This window comes from Suricata suricatta, chromosome 1 (genome assembly GCF_006229205.1).
Source record: "Suricata suricatta isolate VVHF042 chromosome 1, meerkat_22Aug2017_6uvM2_HiC, whole genome shotgun sequence".
NCBI classification, from domain to species: domain Eukaryota; kingdom Metazoa; phylum Chordata; class Mammalia; order Carnivora; family Herpestidae; genus Suricata; species Suricata suricatta.
The window spans coordinates 36,351,447-36,379,172 of record NC_043700.1 but is presented as its reverse complement, the minus strand read 5'-3'; the positions used below and the strand labels follow the sequence as shown (position 1 = coordinate 36,379,172).

General features: G+C 36.6%; 1 protein-coding gene across 2 annotated transcripts in view; it reads left to right on the top strand.

Annotated features, from left to right (window-relative positions):
* The window catches only part of KAT6A (lysine acetyltransferase 6A), a 104,143-nt gene that overhangs the window by 68,711 nt on the left and 7,706 nt on the right, over window positions 1–27,726 (top strand). For both annotated transcript variants that reach the window (XM_029936462.1, XM_029936454.1), the window contains exons 8-15: window positions 607–725; window positions 12,085–12,200; window positions 19,686–19,827; window positions 21,326–21,487; window positions 22,777–22,870; window positions 24,559–24,790; window positions 25,503–25,710; window positions 26,905–27,507. In XM_029936462.1, the coding sequence (XP_029792322.1) occupies window positions 607–725; window positions 12,085–12,200; window positions 19,686–19,827; window positions 21,326–21,487; window positions 22,777–22,870; window positions 24,559–24,790; window positions 25,503–25,710; window positions 26,905–27,507 (1,676 nt within the window). The remainder of the gene's footprint in view (window positions 1–606; window positions 726–12,084; window positions 12,201–19,685; window positions 19,828–21,325; window positions 21,488–22,776; window positions 22,871–24,558; window positions 24,791–25,502; window positions 25,711–26,904; window positions 27,508–27,726) is intronic.

Genomic DNA, 27,726 nt, shown 5'->3' with positions numbered 1-27,726 from the left:
AATCATTGAGAATTATAAAAGGAACAAATTTTCCCTGTTTTGGTCCCATGTGATGAAAATCATGACCTGCTAAAACAAACTTCTTCTATACTGCCCAAGAATGAAAAAGCAATATTTGAACGTTGATATATTAAATTCATACTAAAAATTTTATATTCAGATTATTTCAAAGTAAGTTTCATATTCCTTAGATTCTGCTTTTGTTTTATTATTTTTTTAAGTTTTTATTTGAATTCCAGTTAGTTAACATATACAATATAATATTGTGTAATATTAGTTTCAGATGTACAGCATAGTATTTCAACACTTCTATACATAGCCTGGTGCCCATCAAACTTATATATGTATTATTCTAAAATATAATGTCTTAATGAAGTTGAAATTTAGTTATGTAATAATTTTAAGATATTTTAGGACAGTTCAGGTTTTCCATCATAAAGCAGATAGACTAATACATCTTTCTAGGTGTCCATTTACTCTTGTCCTCTTCTTTTGTAATATTAAGGTCTTCAAACGGAAAGAAACACTTTTGAAATTTTTCCTAATGCATGTGTTAAACAAAGGATAAAATTAATAACGTGTGAGCCCTTTTTTTTTAATGTGCAGACAATCAGGATGGCTGGGATGGCAAACAAGAAAGTGAGGAACGACTTTTTGGGAGCCAGGAAATCATGACTGAGAAAGATATGGAGTTATTTCGTGATATCCAAGAACAAGCACTGCAGGTAAAGTTGGATATGCAGAATGGACGATTAAATAATTTGTTCATGGATGAGAAACAGGATTGATTGTATTGGGATAAAGCAGTAAGTAACAGCAATTCATTCACCTATTCTCTCTGCAGATATTTGTGGTTTGTGCATATATGTAGTTCTGTTTGTTAAGGTATTCCTTTAAATCCATTGTGACTGCTTTGGTTTTGCAGATACACAGGTTGCTTCTGACTACCAGTATTAAATGAGTTTGGTTTACTTATTTTTTGTCTTATGTAGGAAGAAGAGTTTGGAATTTGACTAACAAACATTAAAAACTGAGCTTCTTCCAAGTGATAAAATACCCATTTCATTACTTCAAGAAATATTTATTAACTGCTTTTGCCATAATCCTTTGGGACATGTAGCAAAATATAAATGTATAGACAAAAAAACCTGATTAGGCTTCAGATGTTGAAGATGCCAAAGTGAATGACAGGATTCCTTCTCTCAAGTATAGTCCTGGAGAGACTAAATGAGTAATTTCATTCATGTGAAAAGTTTAATTACAGAGTACATGGTGTTTTGGGAGAATAGGGAGCAAGCATTTGTCTAAGTCTGGGGAGGTCAGAGGATTTGTGGATGGGAAATACTGTTTGAGCTGGTCTTACTAGGAATATGTAGGAGTTGATCTGGATGACAAGGCATGGGGTCTCATATAATCAGAAGGAACAAAAATGCAAAGACCTGGAAGTGGGGGAAAACAAAGCCTGTTTTCACTTGGTAATGGGAATAAATTTCCACATAGGATAAAGAACATTGGGTATAGATAGTGACAAGAGATGAGATTGGAAAAGCACAGGGCTAGATTATAAAGACTCTTTTATATTAAGTTCATTTATTTTGTGTTTCTTCTTTCTTTGCCACCAACTCACTATGTTAGTCAAGTTCTCTCTCTCTCGTCTTGAAAGTAAGAGTTTATACTTTTATAAGCCTGATGCTGGGGATTCCTGTTGTGCAGGTGAAATTTCTTGAATTAAACCCATTTGTGCATAGATTGTTTATGTAGATCATTCTGTGAGTATTTTTTAAAAATAAAAACAGTATGAATAGTCACCTAACATTTACTGAGCATTCTACCATCTTATGATTTAACAAAGTATTAACTTTGAGTCAGGTAGATCTTTATTCAATTTGCGGTTTGTCATTTGCTAATTTCTACTTTGGGAAGATTGTTTTACTTACTAATAGTAAGTAAAACAAAGTGTTATAGGTACTATGGTAGAAATTTACGTGCAGTTCAGTGGGAATTCAAAGGAGGAAGTAGTTGTTCCGTTGAAGAACTTTTTTTCTGATTAAGTTGCAGACATAATGCTAATGTCCTTTTACTTATTTGTGTGTAGTTTCTAAAAACAAGGATGTTCTTGTACATGACCACAGTATGTTCATCAAATCAGGAATTTAACACAGATAAAGTATCCAAAATTGAGGTTTTATTCAAATTTTAGCAGTTACACCACTAATGTTCTTTTATAGCAAAAGGGGGGAAAAACTTGCTCTCGCTCATTATCAGGTCTAGGATTATGTGTTTCACTTAGTTGTTTTGTCTCCTTAGTTTCCTTTAATCTGAAACAGTTCTTCAGTCTTTATCTTTCATGACATTTTTGAAGTGCGCAGGTCATGTATTTCATAGACTATCCATTAGTTTGTGCTTATTTTATGTTTTATCATGATTAGATTCAGGTGATCCACTTTTAGCATAACTACTATGGAGGTGATGTGTCCTCCTTTATGCATGATAGCAGAGGTGTGTCGTATTTATTTGTCCTGTTATGAGGGCTGTTAACTCTGATCACTTGGTGTTCTGCCATGTTTCTTCTCTGTGAAATTATTTTCTTTCTGTAAGTATCTTTGTGGCAATACACTTTGAAACCTGTAAATATCCTATTTCTTATCAAACTTTTACCCACTAGATTTAGCAGCCAATTGTGATTTTGCCTGAAACTGTTACTTTGTTGGTTATTAAACAGATGATTTTCTATTTTCATTATTTCTTTTATGTCTGTTATTTGGCACTCTACTGTAAGGAAGGTCCTTTTTTCTTTCTGTTTGTATATTCATTTCATTTAGATTTGAAGATTCTTATGAGTTATAATTTGTTGTTATTGATACTTACTTTGATGCTTAAATTGTTCCAGATTTGGGCAAGGGAGCTTCTTCACGCCTACTCCTGTGTCCTTTTAACATGTCTCTGTCATTTATTTATTCAACTTTTTAAAATTGAGATGTAACTGACATATAACATTATAGTAGTTTCGGATGTAGAACATAATGATTTGATTTCTTTTAATGTTTGAGAGAGAAAGAGAGAATATGTGTGTGTGCAAGCGAGGGAGGGGCAGAGAGCCAGGAAGACAGAGGATCTGAATCGGGCTCCGTGCTAACAGGAGAAAGCCCAATGCAGGGCTCGAACTCACAAACTGTGAAATCATGACCTGAGCCGAAGTTGGATGCATAACCGACTGAGCCACCGAGGTGTCTCAACGTAATAATTCGATGTTTATATATATTATCATTCTTACTTACTTTTGCCACGTATTACAGTATTATATATTGCCATAGCAGTATGTAACAGGTTCTTCCTGTAGATTCAGCCATTTCTCTAAGAATCCTTGGTTTCTTTTACTGGAGAATGTTAATAAATGGCAGTTTTGTACTTTTCACTTGCTCAGGTCCAAGGAGGTATTTTCTTGATTTATTTTCTTTCTCTACCTCATATTCCATATTTAATTCATCAGGAAATCCTAATAGTTTCCGCCTTCAAAATATATCCAGACCATGACTGCTTCTTACCACTTCCATGTCTACCACCTTAGTCAAACCACCATTATCTCTTGATTGGGCTAGTGTAATATCTCTAGACTAATCTCCTTGCTTCTACTTTTGTCCCTCACCCCAACTTGTAGTCCATATTCTTTATACAAGGGCCAGCGTAAAGATTTTCAAACTTAGGATGGATCATACCACTCCTCTGCACAGAAAATCTTTAATGTCTTTCAGTCTTGCTTAGAATTTTTAAAAACCGAAATCTTTATCCTTGTTTTTTTTAGACCCAGTATCACCTTGTGCCTGCCTTTTCCTTTAGCTGCTCCCCTTGTTCTGGCCCTTGTTCACTCTACTCCAATAACAGGCTGCCTCTTTCTCAGACACACCAAGCACTCTCCTGCCTGGGAGAGTAATTACTGCAGTACTTATTGCTCCCTCTGCCTGGATTGTTGTTCCTCTAGTCTAGATGTCTAGTTGGCAGGAGTTGGAATAATAAGAGTTGCAAAAAGATTGATAGAGTTAAAAGGGATGCTGAGGCTTGCAAGGCCAAGTGGAGACAGTGTAAATTTGTGTCAACAGTAATCTAGCTAACTGTGTTTCTTGCACATTTTATTAAACTTGTGATTGTCAATGTGTGTATCAGCACCATGGAAATAAACAGCTAGATATTTGAATTCTAATTTGTGCTTATTTTCATTGGCAGTGCACTAAAATTCTTATGATGGTGGTATTTCTCCATGAGGTTCATTCATTTAGTATTCATGTACCTGGCATGGTATCAGAGCTGTAGGGTGAACAAAAAGACATAGACTGTACTTTCACGAAGCTTTTAGTCGCATGAGTAAGACAATAAACAATCATAGAAATAAATCTGTAATTACAAACTGATGGGTAATAGGAAGAAAATAAGAATGTAGCAAGAGACTATAACAGGGGCTTCCTGATGTAGATTGCTGGAGATTGGGATTCCTCTTTTAGGGAAGTAATAATTTACACAGAGACTGAGACTTAAAAGATGAGTAGAAGGTCAGCAGCAAGGCAAAGCGCTAGAAAGAAGAATGTTCCAAACATAAGGGTACTGCCTGTGTAAATGTTCTGAGGTACCTTAGAACTTGGTAAGTTTGAGGAACTGTAAGAAGGCCAGTATAGCTTGAGTACAATGAATAAAAAAGTCATGGTGGGGGGCACTTGTGGGGAGAAGCACTGGGTGTTTTATGGAAACCAATTGGACAATAAACTATTAAAAAAATAAAAATTAAAAAAATAAATAAAACATTAAAAAATAAAAATTAAAAATTAAAAAAGTGGGGGGGGGGAGTCACGTAAGATGAAGCTGGAGAGGTAGATTGTGGAGGTAAGTTAGGATTTGGATTTTTAGGGGTGCATGGGTGACTCGGTTAAGCATCCGACTTCAGCTCAGGTCATGATCTCACGGTTTGTGAGTTCAAGCCCCACACTGGGCTCTGTGCTGACAGCTCAGAGCCTGGAGCCTGCTTCAGATTCTGTGTCTCCCCTTCTCTCCCCCTCGCCTGTGCATGCTCTGTCTCTCCCTCTTTCTCAATAATAAATAAATGTTTAAAAAAAAGATTTGGGTTTTTATTGTAATTGTAGTAGGACACCATTAAATGATTTTTAGCAAGGAAATACCAGAATCAGATTTGTATTAAAAAATATTCTTTCCTGGGGCACCTGGGTGGCTCAGTCAATTGAGCATCAGATTCTTGATTTCGGCTCAGGCCATCATCTCACAGTTCGTCAGTTTGAGCCTTGCGTCGGGGTCTGTTCTGGCAGTGCGGAGCTTACTTGGGATTCTCTCTCTCTCCCTTTTTCTCTGCCCTCTCCTGCTCATGTTCTCTCTCTCAAATAAATTAAAACAAATTGTTTTTTTTCCTAGCCACTATGTGAAGAATGGAGTGGAATTAGGCAAAAGAGGGCATAGAAACCAATTTAGAAACCAGTTTATTGGCTTTTTCAATGATTTAATTGAAAGCAGACAGTACCTTAGACTAGAGAGATGGCAGTGGAAATGGGAGAGAAGTGGATGGATTTAGAAGATATTCTGGAGATGGAATCAATAGAACTTGCTGATAGATTTCCTGTGTTTGAAGTAGCAAGAGAACACAGGGTTGACTCCTAGGTTCTCTGACTTCATGAAATAGAGAAAGTGGGTTAAAGCCAATTTTATATAGTTTTTATTCTCATAGAGCTTACCTAGGGAAATGTGCCCAAAAAAGCAAATCCAATATTTGCTCATAGTGATTTTATTGAGTAAGTTAATTTTGTGTGGTGCGTTACCTGAGTCTGTCAAGAATTATTGAAATGTTTATTAAAAAGGGGCCCTACTAATTGCTTTTGATTTTTTTTTTTTTAATTTCAGGAGAAGTAAGAATAACGTTTACCTGTTACTATGTTTCATTAGCTGTATAGTGAATATGTTCATTTAAAAAAAAGCCATCTCTGAAAATAGAAGCATGAAAAATTAGTAGTATAGGGTTTTGTTCTGGAATTTTTTTCCAGTAATTTTATGAGCGTGGAGTAAATGATTTTCTTAAGAGTTCCATCACCAAAAGGAAACATTTGTATTTGGCTCATCTCATTGGAGCATAACAACCTTTCTGAAATACATAGAATGATTTTTACATAAAATATCACCAAGGAGCATGTTATATTTCCATGTTAATTTTAATGCTAATAATTATGAAAAATTTGGTTGTATGTGTGTGTGGTTGTAGAAAGTTAACAGAGCAATTTTGAAATCTATGTGGGCTATTAAAATATTTTTTCTTTGCATAAAGAATTGAACCTTTATAAGAAATGGGATAAACTAGGTTCACCACCTCTCCTAACCCCATGAGGTAAAGATTATTACCATTTTACATATGAGGAAACCAAGACTTTTATTTGAGTGACTTTCCTGAAGTTATATAACCAGTAATGGAAGAAATGGAATTTGAAGTCAAGTCTGTATGGCTTCATATCTTGTGCCCTTAATCATAATAATATCCACGTTACCCTGTGAACAAGTGTTACAGAGGCATCAGTATCATAAGGCATGTGCATTTATGCAAGTAGGGAAAAGTACATAGGTAGTTTGCAACAAAGGGGAACAGAGAAGGAGAGGTGTTGGGTGAAGATGTGAGGGAAAAGGAAGGTACCCATTTTTTAAAAAAATATAGAAATAACAGTAGTTATGTTAAGAGGAATGATTTAGTGGATAGAAATCTGATGATGCAGTAGAGGGAAGGGAAGATTAGAGGAATGTAAGAGAGGATGTCATCTAATGCACTAGTGGAAGCATTGGCTTTAGATGGGGCATAGACAATCTAGACCTAATATTAAGGAAAGGTGGGCTATGTGGGCACAGAGAGTAGACATACGGATGTGGCCTTGGAAAGCTGCCGAAGTTCTCTGATTGCTTCTTAGTTTTCTAGTGTAGTAGGAAGCAAAGGCATTGATTGGCAGTGGAGGCTTGAAGAGATAGGAGAAAGTACAAAAGAATTTTTTAGTAGAATTGAGAGAGTGAATGGGGTTAGAGAAGCATCAAGAGCGCGTTTGAGGTTAATAGTTAAAAATTACAAATTGAGGTGCTCCTGGGTGGCTCAGTTGGTTAGGTGTTCCGCGTAGGCTCACATCCTAATCTTGTGGTCAGTGAGTTCAAGCCCCGCATCAGGTTCTGTGCTTACAGCTCAGACCCTGGAGCCTGCTTCCTGTTCTGTGTCTTCCTCTCTCTCTGCCACTTCCTCTCTCATACTCTCTCTCAAAAGTAAATAAACATTTAAAAAAATTTTTTTAAATTACAAATTGAGACTAGTCAGCGTGGATTCTGATTTTCTCTAACTGTATCCAGATGTTAGATTATGTGGAGAATTGAATTTAACCAGAGTTGTGATTTTGTTGTTGAATTAGGAGAAAAGCAGGGAAGTTAAGGATATGTAGGCAAAGATGAGGTGCCACTGGGAGACCTTGGAATTGAAGCTGGACAAAGAGAAGGAGGGCATATGGAGATGAAAAACTGGTAGATCATTGGATTTAGGTCCTGTGGAAAGAAAGGGTGAGAAGGTTGAAGACAAAATCCTAGATTTTAATCAGTATTTAATGGGAAAGCAAAGGAGATGTCTGAGTGTAGATGAACAAAAAAGACATAGGAGAAAAAGAGACAGGAAGTAGTCTGTAATCACATCTACAATTCTGAGATCTGGAATCCTGAAAACTTAACAAAAAATTACTGTGGTAATACACTGTTGTACAACAGTTACCACCATCAGTCTCCAGAATTTGTCTTTCCAGACTGAAACTCTGTGCCCAATATGCCATAATTTCCCATTTCTCCTTTTTTCATCCCCTGGCAGTCGCTATTCTACTTTGTGATTTTCAATTTAACTGCTGTAGGTAGGCCTCAGTGGAATCATAAAATATCTGTCCTTTTGTGTCTGGCTTATTTTACTTTGCATAACTTCTTTAAGGTTCATCCATGTTATAGCATGTGTCAAAATTCCCTTACCAGAATGTATATGTATCACTTGGTGTTGTGTATATACCATGAGCATTTATGCACTCATTCGATGGACACTTGAATTCCTTTTACCTTTTGGGTGTTGAGAATAATGCTGCTGTGAACATGAGTGAGTCTCTGCTTTCAATTCTTTTTATATATTGCTGGTTCCTATGAAAACTCTGCTTAATTTTTTGAGGAACTGCAGTACGGCTTTCCACAGTGCCTGCATCATTTTACATTTCCCCCAGCACTGCTCAAGAGTTCCAGTTTTTCCACATCCTTTCCAACGCTTGTTATTTTGTTTTGATAATATCCTATCATATGTGAAGTGTTATATCTCAAATGCATTTGCATTTCCCTAATGACTAGTGATTTTGAACATCTTTTCACGTGCTTACTGGACACCTATATATCTTCTTTGGAGGATAAAAAAATTATAATTCATTTTTCAGTAAGATTTCCTTTACCTAAACAGAACTGTTGGCAAATATGGTGTTAACTGATACGGAACTATACATATTCTTTACCTACCCCATTTAATGTGAATATTCCTATGCTTTGCTAAAGAAATACTAATTTGTCTGATTATGGAGTGTTGCCCCAAATCCTACTGGAGCTGTTGATTTCAGATACATATGTAATACTTTTCTAACATCAGAAAAATTCAAGATTCCAAAGCACATTCTATTTGAAGCGTTTTGGATAAGAGTCTGTGAACTTGTAGCTTCACTTCTTTGGAACACTAAATTTCAAAAAACGTACACACAGACTTTTGGAATTCAGAACATTAATTAATTGAGGGCAGTGCATCCTTTGTATCTCACCCCTTCCATTTTGTTCTTTTCTCTCTCTATTCTTCACTATGATGCTCCTTTCCTGAAATTTTTTGCCTCTTAACGTCTCTGAGCCTTTTTTCCCATCTATGAAGTGGGGGAAAAAAGCATATTGCTTTTTACTTTGAGGAATGGATTATGGGAATTAAATGAGATAAACAATATAAGGCATAGAGTCTAGCACAGCATCTGCTCCACAAATGCCGGTTCTCTTTATTCATGCTCTCTCCATTTTAGAGCATGTGAACTCATTCTTACATACCTCTTTCATCATGCACTTCTGATCCCTAATGAACAGAATTATTTTTTATTACAATGTTTCTATAGCAAAATGTTTGGATACTAGAAGACATCTCTTTTCCCTACACTTCACATTTCTGATACTAATAATAAGGGAATAATCCTACCCTCCATTCCCACTTTAAAATGCCATTTTCCCCTGGGAAATGGGAAGGGCAGGCCAAGGGGGAGCTATCTAATGGAAGGCAAGAAGAAGGGAGCAGAACTGTTATCTACATCAGTTGTAGATCAGTTGTAATCTTCATGTTTGTAGCGATCTAGACTTGGAGGGGACTCTAGAAGAGTTGCTTCTATATGTTGGATCAGCCATTTAGTGGAGGTGGAGTTTTTGCAGAACAGTAACCTTTTCTCATAAACTGCTAGTAGTAAAAGTCTTATTATCTAGAGTAGGCATATTTAAAGTTATCTTTTGGGGGCACCTGAATGGCCCAGTCAGTTAAGCATCTGACTTCGGCTCAGGTCATGGTCTCACGGTTCGTGGGTTCGAGCCCTGCATTGGGCTCTGTGCTGACAGCTCTGCGCCTGGAGCCTGTTTTGGATTCTGTGTCTCCCTCCCTCTTGGCCCCTCCCCTGCTCGCACTCGTCTCTCTCTCTCTCTCTCAAAAATAAAAAATAAATTTAAAAAACGTTATTTTTTGGTTTAGCCCTATTATTAGTGTATTTAGTGCCCCCCCCCTTGCTTTCTTAGATTGAAAGGTCCATTCTGGCCTGGAATGTATGTCATCTTTTCAAGATGTTGGCTTATTCAAATGAAAAGGAGGCACAAAGTGGCAGAATTCTAGTTAAAAGTTTTAAAAATTATATTTGTGCTCTGCTGCTTTGGAAAGCTTCATGTTTAAAGAGAATATTTTGGTTGAAATTTAAAAATAAAATGGCCTAGGAGAAGTGATCTTGTAATTCAGATTTGGCAGTTTGATTTTGGCAAGGACTGGGTTAATGAGTAGTTTGGATGCACCTGTTGCTTCCTCATGCAGAGAGCCTTTGTTAACTTACCTTTGTGAACACACTGGCTCTTGAGGCTTTCACAGGGGAGTTGGAGATGGTGGATGAGCGCATGTGCCAGACATTTTGCAGTGCAGAAAGGTGAGGATTACCTGGCAGGGGGGGAAGTCTGCTGTGAATCTAGTTCTACACAGACTTAGTTGCGGTGATGTGCAAACAGTTGTATTGGAACTGGATATCCACTTTCACATCGGGTATCCGCCTGGAAGAGCGGCGGGCAGTGGATGGGAAAGCTCTCAAAGAACAGGCAGTGCTGCGGCAGGTGCATCTTCAACTTTTGTGCATTGTATTTGGTCAGGAAGTTAGATTTGTTTTCTGATACTTGGTCATTCTGATACTTTCTGTACTGTTGTTCTTGTTGTTTTGAACTTTGTTAAAAGTTGCTACTTTATGAATTAGAATACTTGATTCTGGAATGTAGTTTAAAGAACAGTGTTTTTAAAAAGCCTTTTTATAAAGTTCTATTTTGGTTTTGAGAAATGAAAAAATCTTATTTTAACCCTGTCTTGTATGTGTTTGTTTTTAATGATTTTTGCATTTGGGAGAGTCCCAGTACTTCTCGGTATCCTTATACAATTGATCCAATTAATAGATGCTTGTCTTTTGTTTTGAGATGTCTGAGGAAGAGGCTGAGGTTTCTCACCTGGCCATACTCCAGTATGAAACCTGAGATAAGTCCCTTGGCCTTTTTAAAAATGGAAATGGTTAGAAAGGCCAGGGAGTGTTCTCGTGAGTTGTAGTGAAGAGGCTTCTTCTTTAAATGAAATCACATAAAACAGTGAATAGAAAATATCCAACCTCTTTAGTTTTGTTAGAAAGTGGGGGGGGGGGTCTATGGGCTCTTACTAGACTTTTAATAATCTCCTGGTTTTTAAAGCATAAAGTTGAAGGATAATATTGTTTATTCTTTTGATGAAGAGTTATTAATACTGTATTTGATTAAGCTAAATTCTGACTTTTTCATAAGTCAGTGTTAATGTTAAGTCTTAAGTGAGGACAGAGTATTCATGATAAATGTACATATAAATTATAGGTACATATATATTATATACATAAATATACTCACCTACATATATATGTATGAATTGATTCCTGTATTGGTTGTAGAGCACATCAAATTGCTCTTGAATTTAAGGTTTTAAAGCCTGGTCTTTGTGCTTGTCAATTAGTAGCTTATGTTTAATAATTGCTATTATGTGTGGACATCTTAAAGGCTTTACAATTTATTCTTCTTTTAGATACTGTAGTTCAGGTTATTGCAGACATCGGGGGCATAGAGATAAACAGAAGGTAGAAAAAGGGATAACAGTATGTGTATAACAGGGTATTTTCCCCCCCCTTGGTTAAATCTATAAAGAGCTACTAATGAAGGGAGTTTTAGGGGCAGTGTAAAATGAATTGACTCTTTTGATACTGGCTTTGTCATATTCTTCTAATGCTATCTACTTTCCCAAGCCAGAAAGTCATTCTTTGTGCTTTGTGTTCTATATGCTTATATATCATTTCTGTTGTCAGGTGAGGCACTATAGGTATGACATTGGCAAGTCTGCAGAGCTCTCTCTTCCTTCTTGTTAAAAATTATTCTTTATCTTCTGTCCCCAAATGCCAGCAGTTTCTCTTTAATAACCTAAGTCATTAAGGGAGTAAATTTAATTGTGGAAATTATTCACAGTATTATTAAATATGGAAAATGCAATGATACCAACTGTATTTGGTTCTAAAAGATTTATAAGCATTTTTGTTCTTCACTAAAGTACCCTGTTTACAAAGGATAAGACAGCTTATTTCAAAACTTGTTCGCTTATTTCTGGCTTTTTTTTGTTGTTCTTCTGTGGAACCGTGAGAAGACATTTAGTTTCAGATCTTTTTTTCTTTTTAATCTATCTCAGTGTATTTAATTTAGCTAACTTTTGTGATGTATTTTTTGACTGCACAGAAAGTTGGAGTGACTGGTCCCCCTGATCCACAAGTCCGCTGTCCCTCTGTCATTGAGTTTGGGAAGTATGAAATTCACACCTGGTACTCCTCCCCATATCCTCAAGAATACTCAAGGTATGTTTTGAGAGACCCTTTACCTTCTGTTTTTAGATTCATAGAACTCCCAACACTAGGTCTTGAGGACATCTTAGTCTGGCTCATCTTTATACATTTGAGGAAACTGGTGCCTTTTAAATGTCCATAGTAACAGGATATTTTGGCAGCCACTTAATCCCAGTTGGCTTTAGATTTTCTTTTCTGTAACCTGTCCAACGATTTTATTTAAAATTGGAAACCTGACGCATGGTCACAATGACAAGGGGAACATTTTTTCTTTAAGAGAAATTTGCCTGAATCATACTTCACACTAAGAGAGAGATTCCTATACTTAAGGATAAATAAGTTTCACTGGGTAGCTATTTATCTAAATGTTTATGATTTAACAAACTTAGTGAATGGTTTGTTTTCCCAGAAATACTTGGACAAATGGTATACAGTTATGTTACATGTAAATAGCTTGGGTTTCCAGACATAAAAAGTGATCAGTCACCAGCATTTTGGGATGAGGCAGCATGTTTAGCAAAGACAAATTGGTTTCATGACTCAATTCTAACATCTACATGTTGTTTAACCTTGGAAGTTACCCAGCTACTCTATACCTCAATTTCCTCATCTGCGAAATGGGGATAAAAATATTATTTACCTCATGGGGTTTGGTTTGAACACTAAGTGAGTTAAAACATATAAATCACTTACTTAGAAAATGATTAAGTGTTCAAAAAATGTCAGATATTTTTTCTTTTAGGGTTGAAATTAAAAGAGTTGGAAAGTAAGATTTGGTCAAAAAATTAAAGTTTGAAGTATAACAGTTACATTAATGTTCTCTTTAATCTGTAAACGACTTATATCTCAAGTTTCCCATTTAGCAGAGTGTTGTGAGGAATAGTAAGTGCTCTGTGAGGTAAACACATGCTCAGAGTACTCTTGTCACATGGCTTTTTACCTATCTAGTAACATTGGCTAGTCCTAGACATTAGCAGAACTAATTATAACAACATTAATTTATTTAGTGCTTTGCAGTATACAGAGTTCTTTAACATGGGCTATTTCCAGAAAGCTGGGAGTAAGCCAGTACATTTGTTAAAAAACTAAAACTCAGTATTGTTCTTACTTTTTCTTCCATGTAATTTGATCATTGGTTTCCAAATCTAAGCAAAGTAGAAAAACAGGAGTGGGAATGTTGCTATAGATGAAGACCTCAGTGACCAAATAAAGAAATAGAGAAAGCAAGACTTCAGGAAACTAACATATGAGTTCATAAAACAGCAATTGAGAGCCCGTTATTGTAGGATCAGTTAGCCTTAACCACTATGTTAGATCTTTAAGGCAGCATTCCGTTTATATCATGGGATAATAACAACTAATATGAGTTTGTTAAAAGAATATTAGGTTATATTTATTGGTGATTATGTATTTATATTTTTATATGTTAAAAGAGGGCAGGAAATTTCCTCAACTACCTACAGAACTCAGGTACTCAAGGCAGTTCCTCAGGAGTTCGGGATAGCCAGAAAACTACAGGATCAGTAAGAAATATACTAAGGAATTAATTTCTTCATCAGGTTTAAAGTAAATTATTATTTTTATTTGTTTAGTGAGCTCTTTGCAAGCTACTCAAATCAAAAATCATGCTCAACTTAGACAACGAAGTTTGTTCAACGTGCATGCCTGTCAGCTGTTGCAGATTGTGGGACAGATAGGTTGAAACCATAGGCACCTTGACTCTCATACTCAAGAGGAGGAGAGGAAATTGATTCAGAAATGGAACTGAAGAGCCAGACTCAGCTGGCTTTTTTTTTTTTTTTTGGGGAGAGAGAGAGAGAAAGAGAGCACAAGCGCATGCAAGAACACACGAGTGTGAGGAGGGGAGGGGCCGAGAGAGAGGAGACACAGAATCCCAAGCAGGCTCCAGGCTCTGAGCTGTCAGCACAGGGCCCAATGCTGGGCTCAAACCCAAGAACATGAACTGTGAGATCATGACCTGAGCCAAAGTCGGCCTTCCAACCGACTGAGCCACTCAGGCGCCCCTACCTCAGCACTTAATTTTATGAGAATAATTAGAATGGAACCATGAGGTGAAAATGTTTCATTAAAAATGTTGCTTTTTATTCTGACAAGATTGTCACTAGAACCTGATTTCTTAATCCAGTTTGGGGGAATTGGTTTTTGGCTTATTCTTAGTAAGTATTGCTGGCAGAAAAATAAATAACCAGTAAGTAAGAATCATAGCAGAAAGTAGCAGTGGGATAAGAACTGTAAAATTTATCAACTTTCTTAAATAAAAATTTAAACATCTTCTGTACATTTCCTTGTTCATTGTGGTGTGTTCCCAGAAAATATTCTGTAGTTTAATAAGTTCTTTAGTAATTATGACTTTTTCTCTGTTCATAATTATCTTAGTTACATTTAAAAAATACATAGATCTAATTTAAATGAGTTTAGGCTTGTTTTACTTCTGAGTTCTATTAAAATTGAGTTGGTTAAAATGTTTAGAGATCTTCTGTTTTCCAAATAATAAACCTATATCCTTACTTTGTTAATGACTGTTTACTATTCTTTGCTAAATTCTAAGTTATTTTCTTATTATTAAAGGTTTTAAGGACTTACTCTAAAATTTAAAATCCCAAAGCATGCAAAAATAGAACAATTGGGGCAAATGAAAAAGAAAAGATCTCAGGGCACCTGAGTGGCTTAATCGGTTAAGTGTCTGATTCCTGGTTTCAGCTCAGGTCATGATTTCACAGTTTGAATTTGAACACCATGTTGGGCTCTGCGCTGATGGTGTGGAGCCTGCTTGGGGTTGTCTCTCACTCTTTCTTTCTCTCTCAAAATAAGTCAATAAACTTAAAAAAAAAAAATCCCAAAAGGAAATTCTTTTGGGAAATGGGATTACGCATTATTTCCTGTAACATCCAGATATTTGTGTGTGGATTGTATATGAAGTAATCTTGCATCCCTGACTTCAAAACAAAACAAAACAAAATGAAACAACAGTGAAGCAGTAATGCTACTTTATGCGGAGCAGTATGACTAAGTCTTAGACACTGAATAGTGTAAACCAGAGTTTTAACCCTGAGTTTCTCCAACACGGCTGTGTGATACTTATATGTGGCAGACAGGTTCATAGAGAACCCCTCTCTGCCAGTGAAACATGGCATGGATGGGCTGAAGGCAAGAACAGCTGTGATCATGGGATATCTCTACTCCTGAGCTGTGTAGAGCTTACTTTACAATAAGATCATTAAAATCCTTAGGGTTGGGTTCCATATAATTGAGTAGCTTAGGGAGTTTCCTCTCCTTTTTGATCCTGTTCCTGATTTGATTTGATGCATAGATTATGTACAGCCCCAGTTACTAAAGACCAATATCCATAAGGTCTTTGGGTGACCATTAAATGATGAAATAAAATGAATGAAAGGAGACTAAAACTGCTCATAATATTAATTATAAGTTAATAGTATCTTTAGTTACCATCATTGAGGTTGGTACTGGACTAAATATCTTTGGCATAATTCTGTACAGAGGTGGATATTACCATCTTCATTTTCCAGACCAGGGCCCAGCAAACAGACTCAAGACCATGCAGTTTCCAAGTGGCAGGACCAGGATTTAATCTCTTTTCTCTTACCACTTGGCCATGTGAGCTTAACCACTGAGTTTGCACTGCTCCATATAGCATCTGTTAGCATCTGTGCCTACCTTGATCTCACATGGCTTATGCCATAATCTTTGATTTAGGTAATATTTGATAGAATTTTTGTTAAAATTCTACTACAAGTGGACTTATGATAAAGGCCACACAAATTGCTACTGTCTTGGGCAATGTATGGAAGCCAGGAAGCTACTGTAGGAATTCCTGAGAAGAGTATTTGTATCATCCTAGAAATGAGGGAAGCAATACTTCTAAAGCACATACAGATGCAGCCTCATCCCGACTTCACAGGCGAGGGTGTCAGCAGAGTGGCTGACTTGAGAATAAACTGTACGTGTGGAGGCCACACCCGTGACGCAGCTGATCTAGCAGACCACACACCTACGTGATAGTCCAGGCCTAGGTGCTGTCAGGAAGACAGTGACACAGAGCAGCACCCAGCAGTATTCTTTAGGGCTGAGAGTATATTCATACTCTCTATGACTGTCCTCATTTCCTTTATTCTCATGTTCTTTCTATATATTTTTTCAACAAGGAATCTTCAGCCATTTGTGCTATTAAAGCTCCTGAGAAAACAAAATGTTTTACCATCAGATGATTCCCTTTAGACTAACAGTATCCTCCCAGTGGGCTTGATTAAAATAAAGTAAGAGGCTTTTAAAATGTTTTCAGCAAGAACTGAATTGGAGTAAAGTAGATTATACTTGCTTTTACTTTTTTATTTTTCAAACACTAAGATTTGCTAAATTTGTTTTAATCAAGAAAATGTTATACATCTTGCTATTCCAAGGAAGTAGCATGAACTTACAATTCACCAGATAAGACTTGGCAGTAATTTTCTTATAGGTTTCATTCCTTCTTGTGTTTTCTTGAACTGGCTTACTACAAGAACTTTAAAAATTAGACCTGCTTTCATAGGAAATAAGCTGTACTTTATTTTCATGTCTCTGGACCAAGACCTAAAAGTTGAATTGGATGCTTTTAACGTTGGCATTTATCTTTAGCATAATCTAGAAACTTTAGTTGTCTTGTCACTCCCCTCTCCCTTCCTTTTTTTTCCCAGGATTTTGTCTGTGTTTCTCAGATTCACATTGTAGGGAATATTTAGTTGTAATATTTAGCTCTCAAAGTGAAACTGTATTCATGGGTTCTTCTATAACTTTATGTTGCAACAAGTTAAAATTGCTCATTGAGAATTTAGGTTAGTGGTAGAGTAGTTGGAAGGAGGAAGATGCCATTAATTACATAGGGAGAATCTCCTTCCACCTTCCTTTTTAAGAAGAAATTACTCCAAATCCACAAATTCAGTAAAACAGTCTTTCAGTTGTGGGTCAGCTGTGAGACTCAGAATATGTAGTGCCCACATTAGATAACGAAATTTATAATTGGGGACATTTCATTTTGTGGGTTTTTTTTTTTTTTTTTCCAAGTTCTGATTGGTAAGGAAGGAAACAGCTCAGGGCACCAGGGTGTCTTAGTCAGTTAAGCATCAACTCTTGATTTTGTCTCAGGTCGTGATCTCATGGTTGGTGAGATCAAGTCCTGCATTGGCCTCTGTGCTGACAACGTGAAGCCTGCTTGGGAGTCTCTTACTCCCTTTCTCTCTGCTGTTCCGTTCTCTTGCTTGCTCTCGCTCGCTTGCGCGCTCGCTCTCTCTCTCTCTCTCTCTCTCTCAAAATAAGTAAACATTAAAAGCCATATATTTCACTGTCCTTCCTTCTGTGAGTAGTGGAATTTGAAGCAACATGCAAAGGAAATAAGCAAAGTTGCCTAGGAAACCTTTTTCATGCCCTTGGTTCCTGTTTCTTGACTTCAGTTTATAATGTCAGTTATTATTTGTTTTACTCAGTACTTTATTTTGGAATGACTTTTGTATTAATGATTTCAATGTGGATGAAACACTTATTACATACAGGACTAGTAGTCCATAAATACAAAGGCCTTAGTTCAGTGTTAGATGTTTTCAAATAAAGTATAATTATGTTTTAAAAGTGGCCTCCTGTGGTGCCTGGCTGGCTTATTCTGTTAAGCGGTTGACTTAGGCCCAGGTCATGATCTCATGGTTTCCTGAGTTCAAGCTGGCGTGGGACTCTGTGCTGACAGCTCAGACCCTGGAGCCTGCTTCAGATATTTGTCTCTCTCTGCGCCTCCCCTGCTCACACTCTTGTCTCTGTCTCTTGAAAAATGAATAAAAACATTAAAAAAATGTGGTTTTAAAAAATAAAATAAAATTTTTTTTTCAAAAAGTGGCTTCCAAAGTTGTACTTCCAAAGTGTCTTGACACTTTAACAAGTTAGACATTTTTGTGTGTTAATCTTCTTTAATTCCAGTGTAATCTTTTTAAAGCATAACTGTCCACAAACTGATAGCGACTAATTAATGAGGTTTATTAAAATTTCCTTCAGCCTCAATACTTATTTGAGAGAAAATACAGTAAATTATTTGCATTATATGTTTTGTCATCATACCCAGTATTTTTGTGTATGTAGTTTTTAAAGATAGTATCAAATCTCCAATTATCAAGGCATGACCAGTTCTGGACACAGTTCAGGATGCAGGGAAATCTCTGTGCTGAGGATAAATGAGGTGTGTATTTTATAATAGAAGAGTCATGTGGTCTTCTGGATTAGACTAAAACCAGGTATAAAATCTTAGGTTATATTCCTTCTATTATTACTTTATGAACTGATCCAATCACTTTATTGCCTAGCTCCTCATAAAAGGAACATTTTAAAGAAGAAGTCCTGTTAAATCATTGCTAAAATAGCAATATTGTTGTATAAATACAAATTAATACCAGAATATCTGAAAGAATAATTTGAACTTTTATTTCACTTGTTGAATAATAGACTTTTAAGTTGCAGGATTTAATGTGATATTTAACCAGAGGGAAAGCCAGAATTTCAGGAGTTTCAGAAGGAAGGAGGTAGTGCAGTATGTCCTAACTTGAGAAAACATATCCATTATTAAAACTTTATACCTAAAAAGATGAAATAAAATCTGCTTTTATAATACCCAACCTGTACCCATTTTACTTAGCACTCTGTCCCTTGTGCACTGACTCAGCATGTGGCCTGACACACTGTAGGACACTTGGCCCTTGAACAGCACTGCAGTTAGGGGTCCTGACCCCCTGTGCAGTCAGAAATTCATGTATAACCTTTCTCTCCCCGAAAACTTAACTACTAATAGCTTACTGTTAATCAGAAGCCTTACCAGTCAGTTGACACATAATACACCATATACTGTATTCTTACAATAAAGTAATCTAGAGAGAAGAAAATGTTAAAATCATAAAGAAAATACACTGACAGTACTGTACTGTATTTACCAAGAAAAATCCACTTATAAGTGGACCCATGCAGTTCAAACCAATGTTGTTCAGGGGTCAGTAGTATTTAATATGTATTTTCTTGAAAAATAAAATGAATGATTGATCAAATGAAGGAAGAAGTAAAATATATAGCTTGACAAAGTCTTCTTATTTGTGTATTCTGAAGGTAGACTTTATTTTCTACTTACTGGAGGTTATCAAGGAGGGGAGAATATGAGCTTTTCATTGTGTGCCAGGTGGGTAACTTTCAAAAAGACGGGGAAGTATTAGTCTAATAGGAAGAGCACTGAACTGGGTATTTTCTCACCCTTGCCCTCCTGCTGTTAATTAGTTGGATGCTATTAACCAAATTAATTTTATCTTTAGTTTGTTTTCTCTCATTTGATTAATGAGGATAACAATGCATTATCCACCTTTTTACTTGAGTTGTAGGGAGAGTCAAAAGAAAACAGCTGTGAAAGTTTTACAGTCTTATGAAAAGCCCTGTCTTTCTTTGTTTAATTATTATTTACAGGCTACCTAAATTGTATCTTTGTGAATTCTGTCTAAAATACATGAAAAGTAGAACTATTCTCCAGCAGCACATGAAGAAATGTGGTTGGTTCCATCCTCCTGCCAATGAGATTTACAGAAAAAATAATATTTCTGTCTTTGAGGTAAAGTAGATGTTTTACAGTTGTCTTCCTGTCATTTCAAATGCAATACCACTTGTACTGTAGCTAATTGTACTGGTCTTTCCTGAAATGTTATTTCACTGTTGTACTCCCTCTTGAGTCTGGTAATACAGCTATATGAGAAGCAGAATTTGGCCAATCCAAATCATACTGAGGTCACAAGCTTGTTCTCAGAATAAACTATTCTGTATTTCAGAATTCCATTTGATTATAAAATACCAATTGACTTTTTATGTTTAGATGTGATAAACTGTGTCTTAGAATCTATGAAATAATGGAGTTTAAATAAAAGAATTTCTGTTGCTCCACATAAAGGAGTATCTGGTAGAGATATTTAATAACTATAGTAAATCTTATTTTGTAAGGTTATAAAAAGATATATTTCTTATTTCATCATGATGGTATGACTTAGGCTGTCCGTGATTCTGTGTTATTAGTCATGGGGTTTTAGTTTCTAGAACCTTAGTTCTCTCGTGTTATTGGCAGCTATTAATTGGGTACCTGCCATGTGCTCCATTCTGTTCATAACTGTGATGATAGAATTTCAGATTGTGGGGATCACTCAGTCTCCAACGTTCTTGATTTATCCCTGCACCTTCATCTTAGGTGAGCAATATGGAACTCTTCACCCTGGGGGGAGGAAGAAGGGTGTGGTCTACAATACCCAAGAGCAAGGTGCTTTCACCTTACGCATATATTGGTGTATGTTTTAAAAGAACTAATATTAAGTTACTTAAATTGTTGAGGTTTCTATCCTGAAATATTGATGTCTTAGGGTTTAATATGGGCATCCATTGGCATTTGTGTAAAAAAGCAAGCTCTCAAAGCTCCAACAACCCAGGGATGTGTCAGGAGAAATACAGAGTGGTGTCAGGAGAAATACACTGACCATTTTATTCTATTACTTTCCTTGGTCAACCTGATTCCAAGAAATGTCCCATTTGCCAGGTTGCTACCTTGGGAACCTGCTTGATGCCTCTGGCAATAGTTCATATTCCTGAAAGTAGCTTTATTTCGGGGCAGATCTGATTGTGGCAGTCAGACTGCATTACTTCTGGCTGCTGGCATAGATTGGACTATCTCTATACCTTGTTTTACTTAAATATATTTTAGAAGTGGCTGCTTTTAAGATCTTTTGTTGAATTAGTTTAAAAAATGAATCAGATCAGCTTGCTGTCTGAAGGATCACTGCAACCAATCTTGCTTTTATAAAAGCAAAAAGTGCTGTTTTTAAAAGGGTCATCATCTCCTTGTCTAGCTGTTCATATTTGTTGAAATGCAGTATTCTATATATTTAGTTGTCTTAGAACAGCAGGTACCATAGTTCTGCTGTTTCAGAGGATAGCTTCCAGGTTCCGATCACAGACAGCTCTCTTAGGCTGGCTGTGGGTACTCACAGGTATCTGTAAATTATGTGTATTATTGTTCTAGAACTAAGGAGCCACTTTACTGACCATTTTGTTCTATTACTTTCCTCTAGGTGGATGGGAATGTGAGTACCATTTATTGTCAGAACCTGTGTCTCTTGGCAAAGTTGTTTCTGGACCACAAAACACTCTATTATGACGTGGAGCCATTTCTTTTTTATGTACTAACACAGAATGATGTCAAGGGCTGCCACCTTGTTGGCTACTTCTCTAAAGTAAGTATATTGGCTTAAAATGTGTTTGAATTCCCATGGAAATCTGAAGCAATCTTTGTCAGTTCTCACTAGGACACTCCACAGTGCAGCACCTCCTGGGTACCATCTAACGTTCGGAAAAGGAAAATAAAAGGAACATTCAGAAATTTACCAAGTACTAGCCGGTGCCTAGTAACATTCAACAGACTGTACTCTCCTAGGAACTGAGCCACTGGTTATCCTCCAGAGGAGGAGTTTTAAAACGACTTCTAGTCCCATGGTAATAATAGATAGAACTTGTGAAATAAACACAGTCATTACCTCTTCAAGTTCTTTCTCAGTTTAAGTCAGCTCTTCCTAGTTTAAATGTGAAGCACAGATACAAGAATAAGCCTTTTTATTAAAGGATGTTTTCTTCCATTCTTTTGGGGAGAACAAAAGGTGTTTTTTGTAGTTAAACAACATAAAAGATATACTTTTATTTAAGCTGGCCTGTGGTAAAATCTAAGTGTATGAAATGGTTAAGTGAAAGTGCCAGCTTTGTGTTGGCGATTTCAGAAGTTAAATATAATTTTATGTATCTTGCCTGATTTTTTAAAAGTGTTTGTACGCCACATTTTAGGATTATTTTTGTAAAGTTAAGTCCAACTGATGGAGAGACGGTACTGCCCTATGTAGCACCAGAGCAGGAAATAAAAGACTCTCTGAGATAGTTGATGAATTTTCCCATTTCTGGAGTGCCGCACCAACTCATCATTTGTAGCTTCGCAGATTGATTGGGACTCAGATTCCTCTGTTCATCTTAGGCAATGACATACTGTTTTTGAGTTGCAGGTGGTGTTGGATGGCATAATTTTTTTTTAAATTTTTTTAATGTTTTATTTATTTTTGATACAGAGAGAGACAAAGCATGAGAGGGGGAGGGGCAGAGAGAGAAGGAGACACAGAACTGGAAGCAGGCTCCAGGCTCTGAGCTAGCTGTCAGCACAGAGCCTGACGCGGGGCTGGAACCCACAAACCTGAGATCTGACCTGAGCCGAAGCCGGAGGCTTAACCGACTGAGCCACCCAGGCGCCCCTGGATGGCATAATTTTATTTTATATTTTTATTCTCCTGGGATGGTTGCTTTGTGGGTAACGGCAATGACTTAACATTGTCCTGTCTCCTCCCAATGGGGTATTTTTTCCTTGATGCACATGCTATTCTCAAAGGACTAGGGCTGTGGTTTTGGCTGTTAGTCTTTGTTTCTTAATAATTAGCATTACTATTCAGTCTTACTAGCGTGTTATTTTAAAACTTGTCTTTACCAGGAAAAGCACTGCCAGCAGAAGTACAACGTTTCCTGTATAATGATTCTTCCCCAGTACCAGCGTAAGGGCTATGGCAGGTTTCTCATCGATTTCAGTAAGGATTATAATAATATAATTTCTCACTATCTCTTCTTGTGGACCTTCTGTATATATTTTTAAAGATTTGCAGATGATTTTTTGGTTGCTAGTATCTTTTGTCATACTGCTGTATGGGACTTTAAAACCTAAAGTCATTATTTATTTTTTTTTTTTTTGGATTGGGACATGAAATATTTTTAAATAGCCTATACTGAATACTAACTTCTATGTGATCTTTTGCAAATACTTTTAATTTTCAACTGTTAACTTACAGTGGAACTGAGTTTTTGCTAATTCTAACTCACAACAATACTAAACACATTGTATAACTACTTAAATTAGTAAAGTACAGCACTTGCCTTATCTTTGTTACCCAATTATCTGGAAAAACATGTACATAATTTCTTAGTTACAGGCTCTACCTAGTGGTTAAAATATGCAATGCACCGTTAAAAGTCTTAAAAATAAATGATACAGGAAATAATTTAATCTGACTTAAAAATGGAAAGGAACAGTTTTGAAAAATGTCATTGTGGAACATGTTGATAGTCTTGCTTAGAAAGTAAATAGATGTGTATAGTAAATTTTATACTGATTATAAAATAGTGATTTTTGAGGGGATATTTTGATATGGCTGTTCTGAGTATCAGACAGTTCTGCCCCCAGTGTTACAAAGTTAATTCTCAAGATGGACCACGGCAGCTTGTTCCACTTGGCCTCAGGCTGTGCTCCTGAACATGTTTCATTGGAAATATGTGCCACTGATTATCTTGTATATTTTCTTGGCCGTTTTTGATTAGTAGTAGAGAGTACAACTCACATTATTTCCGTTAATATCAATATGTTGTTTTGAAATAGAGCTCTCATTCGGATACATTATGCCATTACATAGCAAAGTCAGGGGAAAACTTATTACGTTGTTGAGATAAACAATAGTCTAGGATTAACCTAATTGTTTTCATTGGCTTTTTCTAATGTAACCCGTTTTGCACATAATCGTTCATAGATTGCCTTTAATAGTTTCCTTTGATGATAAAAAAAAACAAACTGTATTTCTTCTGCCATCTCCATTTTTGATACTTTCTCTTAGAACTTATGTCTTTCTTTTCCTGTTCCTGAGAGTCATGCTCTAGACAGGAGAAGTACCACCATATACTCACAGTGACACCCCCACGGTGACATCCTTACTCATTAAGAATTAGGGTGGTGGAGAGGAGATCTTTGGCTTAAGTGAGAAATTGTCATCTAATTCACTTGTAGAAGAACCATAATCTTAATAGATAGAATTACTTAAATACTAAATACTTTTGTATTGTTCAACAATTCAGGTATAGCCATTGCTACCTGGTGGTCCAAATAAAATGTGCAAGGGTGGTTCCCCTATAAAATAAAAACCATTATTGCCTTAATCTTTTGCAGCCTATTAATATGAGGTCATATGGTTTTTTTTTAACAGTTTGAATATTTAACAATGTGGTTTATAGCAAGTATAGACAAAGTAATACTAACCTAATGTACAAATTACATAATCTTGTGCAAATTTGTGTTGATGTAATTTTTCAATTCTTTTTCTTGAAGGAATTTACTTTTGAAATTATTACTGCCTATACTACTTGGATTGGTTGTGGAAGAGGGAATTATTATTTTGGTGAATTAGCCTATTTTAGGCTCTCTGACATATTTGTGATTTGGGGGTTTCTCTAGGTTATTTGTTATCAAAGCGTGAAGGCCAAGCAGGGTCTCCAGAGAAACCATTATCCGATCTAGGTCGTCTTTCCTACATGGCCTATTGGAAAAGTGTAATATTGGAGTGCCTTTATCACCAAAATGACAAGCAGATCAGCATTAAGAAGTTAAGCAAGCTGACAGGTATCTGCCCTCAAGACATTACCTCCACACTCCACCACCTACGAATGCTGGACTTCCGCAGTGACCAGTGAGTATCACAGCGTCCCTTCAAAACATAATCAGTGGAGATTTTGGGTCAGGCAGCTAGATATCAAGGAAAGGGCATAAACTAATAGAAATGGGACCTTTGGTAATCCTGCAATGACATTTTCCTTTCTATGATATTTGATACTATTGACCATATCTTTTTTAAAATTGTTTTTTTCTAGTCTTCCTTCTAACTTTTGGACCTAAGCTACTGAATTTTTTCTCTTCTAATGTTGGGAGCTCCTTCACAGTAGGAGAACAATTCTAGAAATAATGTCCAATAAAATATATATCCATGATTTATTTCCATTATATGTGGTACAAAATAAAATATATATTAAGAGAAAGCTCATTCTTATCTAGAGTGGTTGGGAAAAGATCACAGAGAAAGGAAGGAAGCATTGATCTAGAAAGATGGGGAATAGGAGATGGAGTACAGGAGAGCAGCAGAAATTCCAGAGCTGGGAAGTGTGAGACAGTGAATGGTTACAATAACCAAATCCATTGCTATTGTTGAGTATGAAGTATATGTCCAACTTTGTATTTGTTAGTTATCTCGTATGGTGGCATATTTCTGTATTTCATCCTCTCAAGCAGGCTATTTTTGAAGCATTTATCATCATCTCCAGGTTTTCTAGGGGTTATAGCTCCATATTCATTGTTAGGTACTCTTTGTACACTGTTGATTGCTATAAACTTTGCTCTGGTTCCAGATTTGTGATAATCCGCCGGGAAAAACTTATCCAGGATCACATGGCAAAGCTTCAGCTGAATTTGCGGCCTGTAGATGTAGATCCAGAATGTTTGCGCTGGACCCCTGTCATAGTCTCCAATTCTGTGGTCTCAGAGGAGGAAGAAGAGGAGGCTGAGGAAGGAGAAAACGAAGAGTCGCAGTGCCAGGAAAGAGAATTAGAGACGAGTGTAAGGGCATGAGTAGTCTCTATTTTTGATGACAGAAAGCTCTATTTTTGGTTTTCATGAGTATTTGTGATATGTGTTACAATATCTTAAACCAACATAGTCAATTCACATTAGAATTTCAGAGTTGATTTCAGTGACAGAGATTCCAAGAAGGCTGGGTTTTGTTTACTTAAATTGTATATTTTTAAGCCTTAGATCATTAGGAGACCTTCAAATTTGTAATAATATGTTACATAGAACTAAATATTTCTTACCAGAGCGCTGATAAACGGCTAAATCTTAAGCTGTGTAGTAACTGATGAATCTGAATTTAATTCTGACCATTGTTAAAACAAATGGAAGTTACCTTTTCCTTAAAATAGAATGTTAAGGAAATAATGTAAGCATTTGTATGTTTCCTAATAGAGCACTAAACAGTTTAGTGGGTACACAGATGTCTTTAGCCATTAAAGAGTTAATGAGGGACTGTATGGCATTGTATAGTTTTCAGTATTTTTCGTCATGTGATGCATACCTTTCTCTGTTCTTTTTTTTTAAGCCGTGCTTTCGTCCTTTAAAAAAATCTATGTCCTCCTTTGATAAACATAAACAATTTCATGCCCCTGTTTAATGTAATTTAATTTTCAGAATGAAACTAAATATTCAGAATAAAAATAAATCAAAATAATTACAGAAATTTTCTTTCATTTTTTTCAAACACCCCCTTTCTCTTGCCCATGCCCCAAAGCCCATCTCATCTCCTCTCTGTTTATAAATTTTTATTTCTGAGAAATTCTGTAAATTATATCATTTACCATTTATAAGAACACTGCCGTTCACCTTGTTCATTGAAGGTCGGAGTGCACAGTGGCTAAGAGCACTGACACTGGGCCGACTGCCTGGGTTTGTACCCCGGCTTCCGCATTTGCTATCGCGTGTCCTAAGGCGAGTTACTCATATTCGTGCCTTGGTTACCTCATTTATAAAATGAGGGTGTAATAATAACACTTTGTACAAGTGTTGTAAGGATGAATGAATCCTATAAAGCATTTAAAGCAATGCCTAGCACATGAGAAATATTCATGAAAGCTATTAGATAATACTTTTCTTTTTTAAAGCTTTGTTTTCTTATCTATGTATTTAAGAGGTCAAATAGGAGATATAGCTAAATAAGACTGAAAAATTAACCAGCATGGTTTTATTTTCTAAAATCAGGTGGGAAAGTGTGTATCTCGGGAGAACAAAGAACAAGATTCTTACTCTTCAGTAGAAAGTGAAAAGAAACCAGAAGTTATGGCACCAGCTAGTTCTACACGTCTGAACAAGCAGGTCCTTCCCCGTGATAGTCTTCCTGCAAATAATCAGCCACCTCGGAGAGGCCGCTGGGGAAGGAAGAACAGAAAAACCCAGGAACGTTTTGGTGATAAAGATTCTAAACTGCTCTTGGAAGAGACATCAGCTCCTCAGGAAAAATATGGAGAATGTGAGGAAAAATCAGAAACCTCCCAAGAACAGTATCCTGAAAGTGAGGAGCAGTCAGCAGCCTCTCAGGAGCAGCCAAGCCAAGATGGGAAGCTGGACATTCCCAAAAGAAGACTAAGTGAGGGGGTGGAGCTCTGGCGAGGACAGCTCAAGAAGAGCCCCGAGGCACTGAAGTGCAGACTATCAGACGGCAAGGAGAGACTGCCCCGGCGCTACAGTGACGGTGACAGGGCTCTCCTCAGAGGCTTCAGTGAGAGTAGTGAGGAGGAGGAGGAGCCAGAAAGTCCTCGGTCCAGCTCCCCACCAATTCTTACAAAGCCCACATTGAAGAGGAAGGTAAGGCTTTTCTTTTGACTCGTTTTCTTCTGTTCGTTCCCCAGTTGCAGCTCACTAGATACATTTGTCTATCCCAGAGCTCTGAAAAAGTAAATAACAGTTCGTGTGTTATTTTTTTAGACTTTACGCCTCAGTATATTGTAGCTTATGATCTTCCCAGTGAACATTTGAAATGTGTATATGGCTGCTTTGGTTCATGGGAATGAAAATAGGTAGATG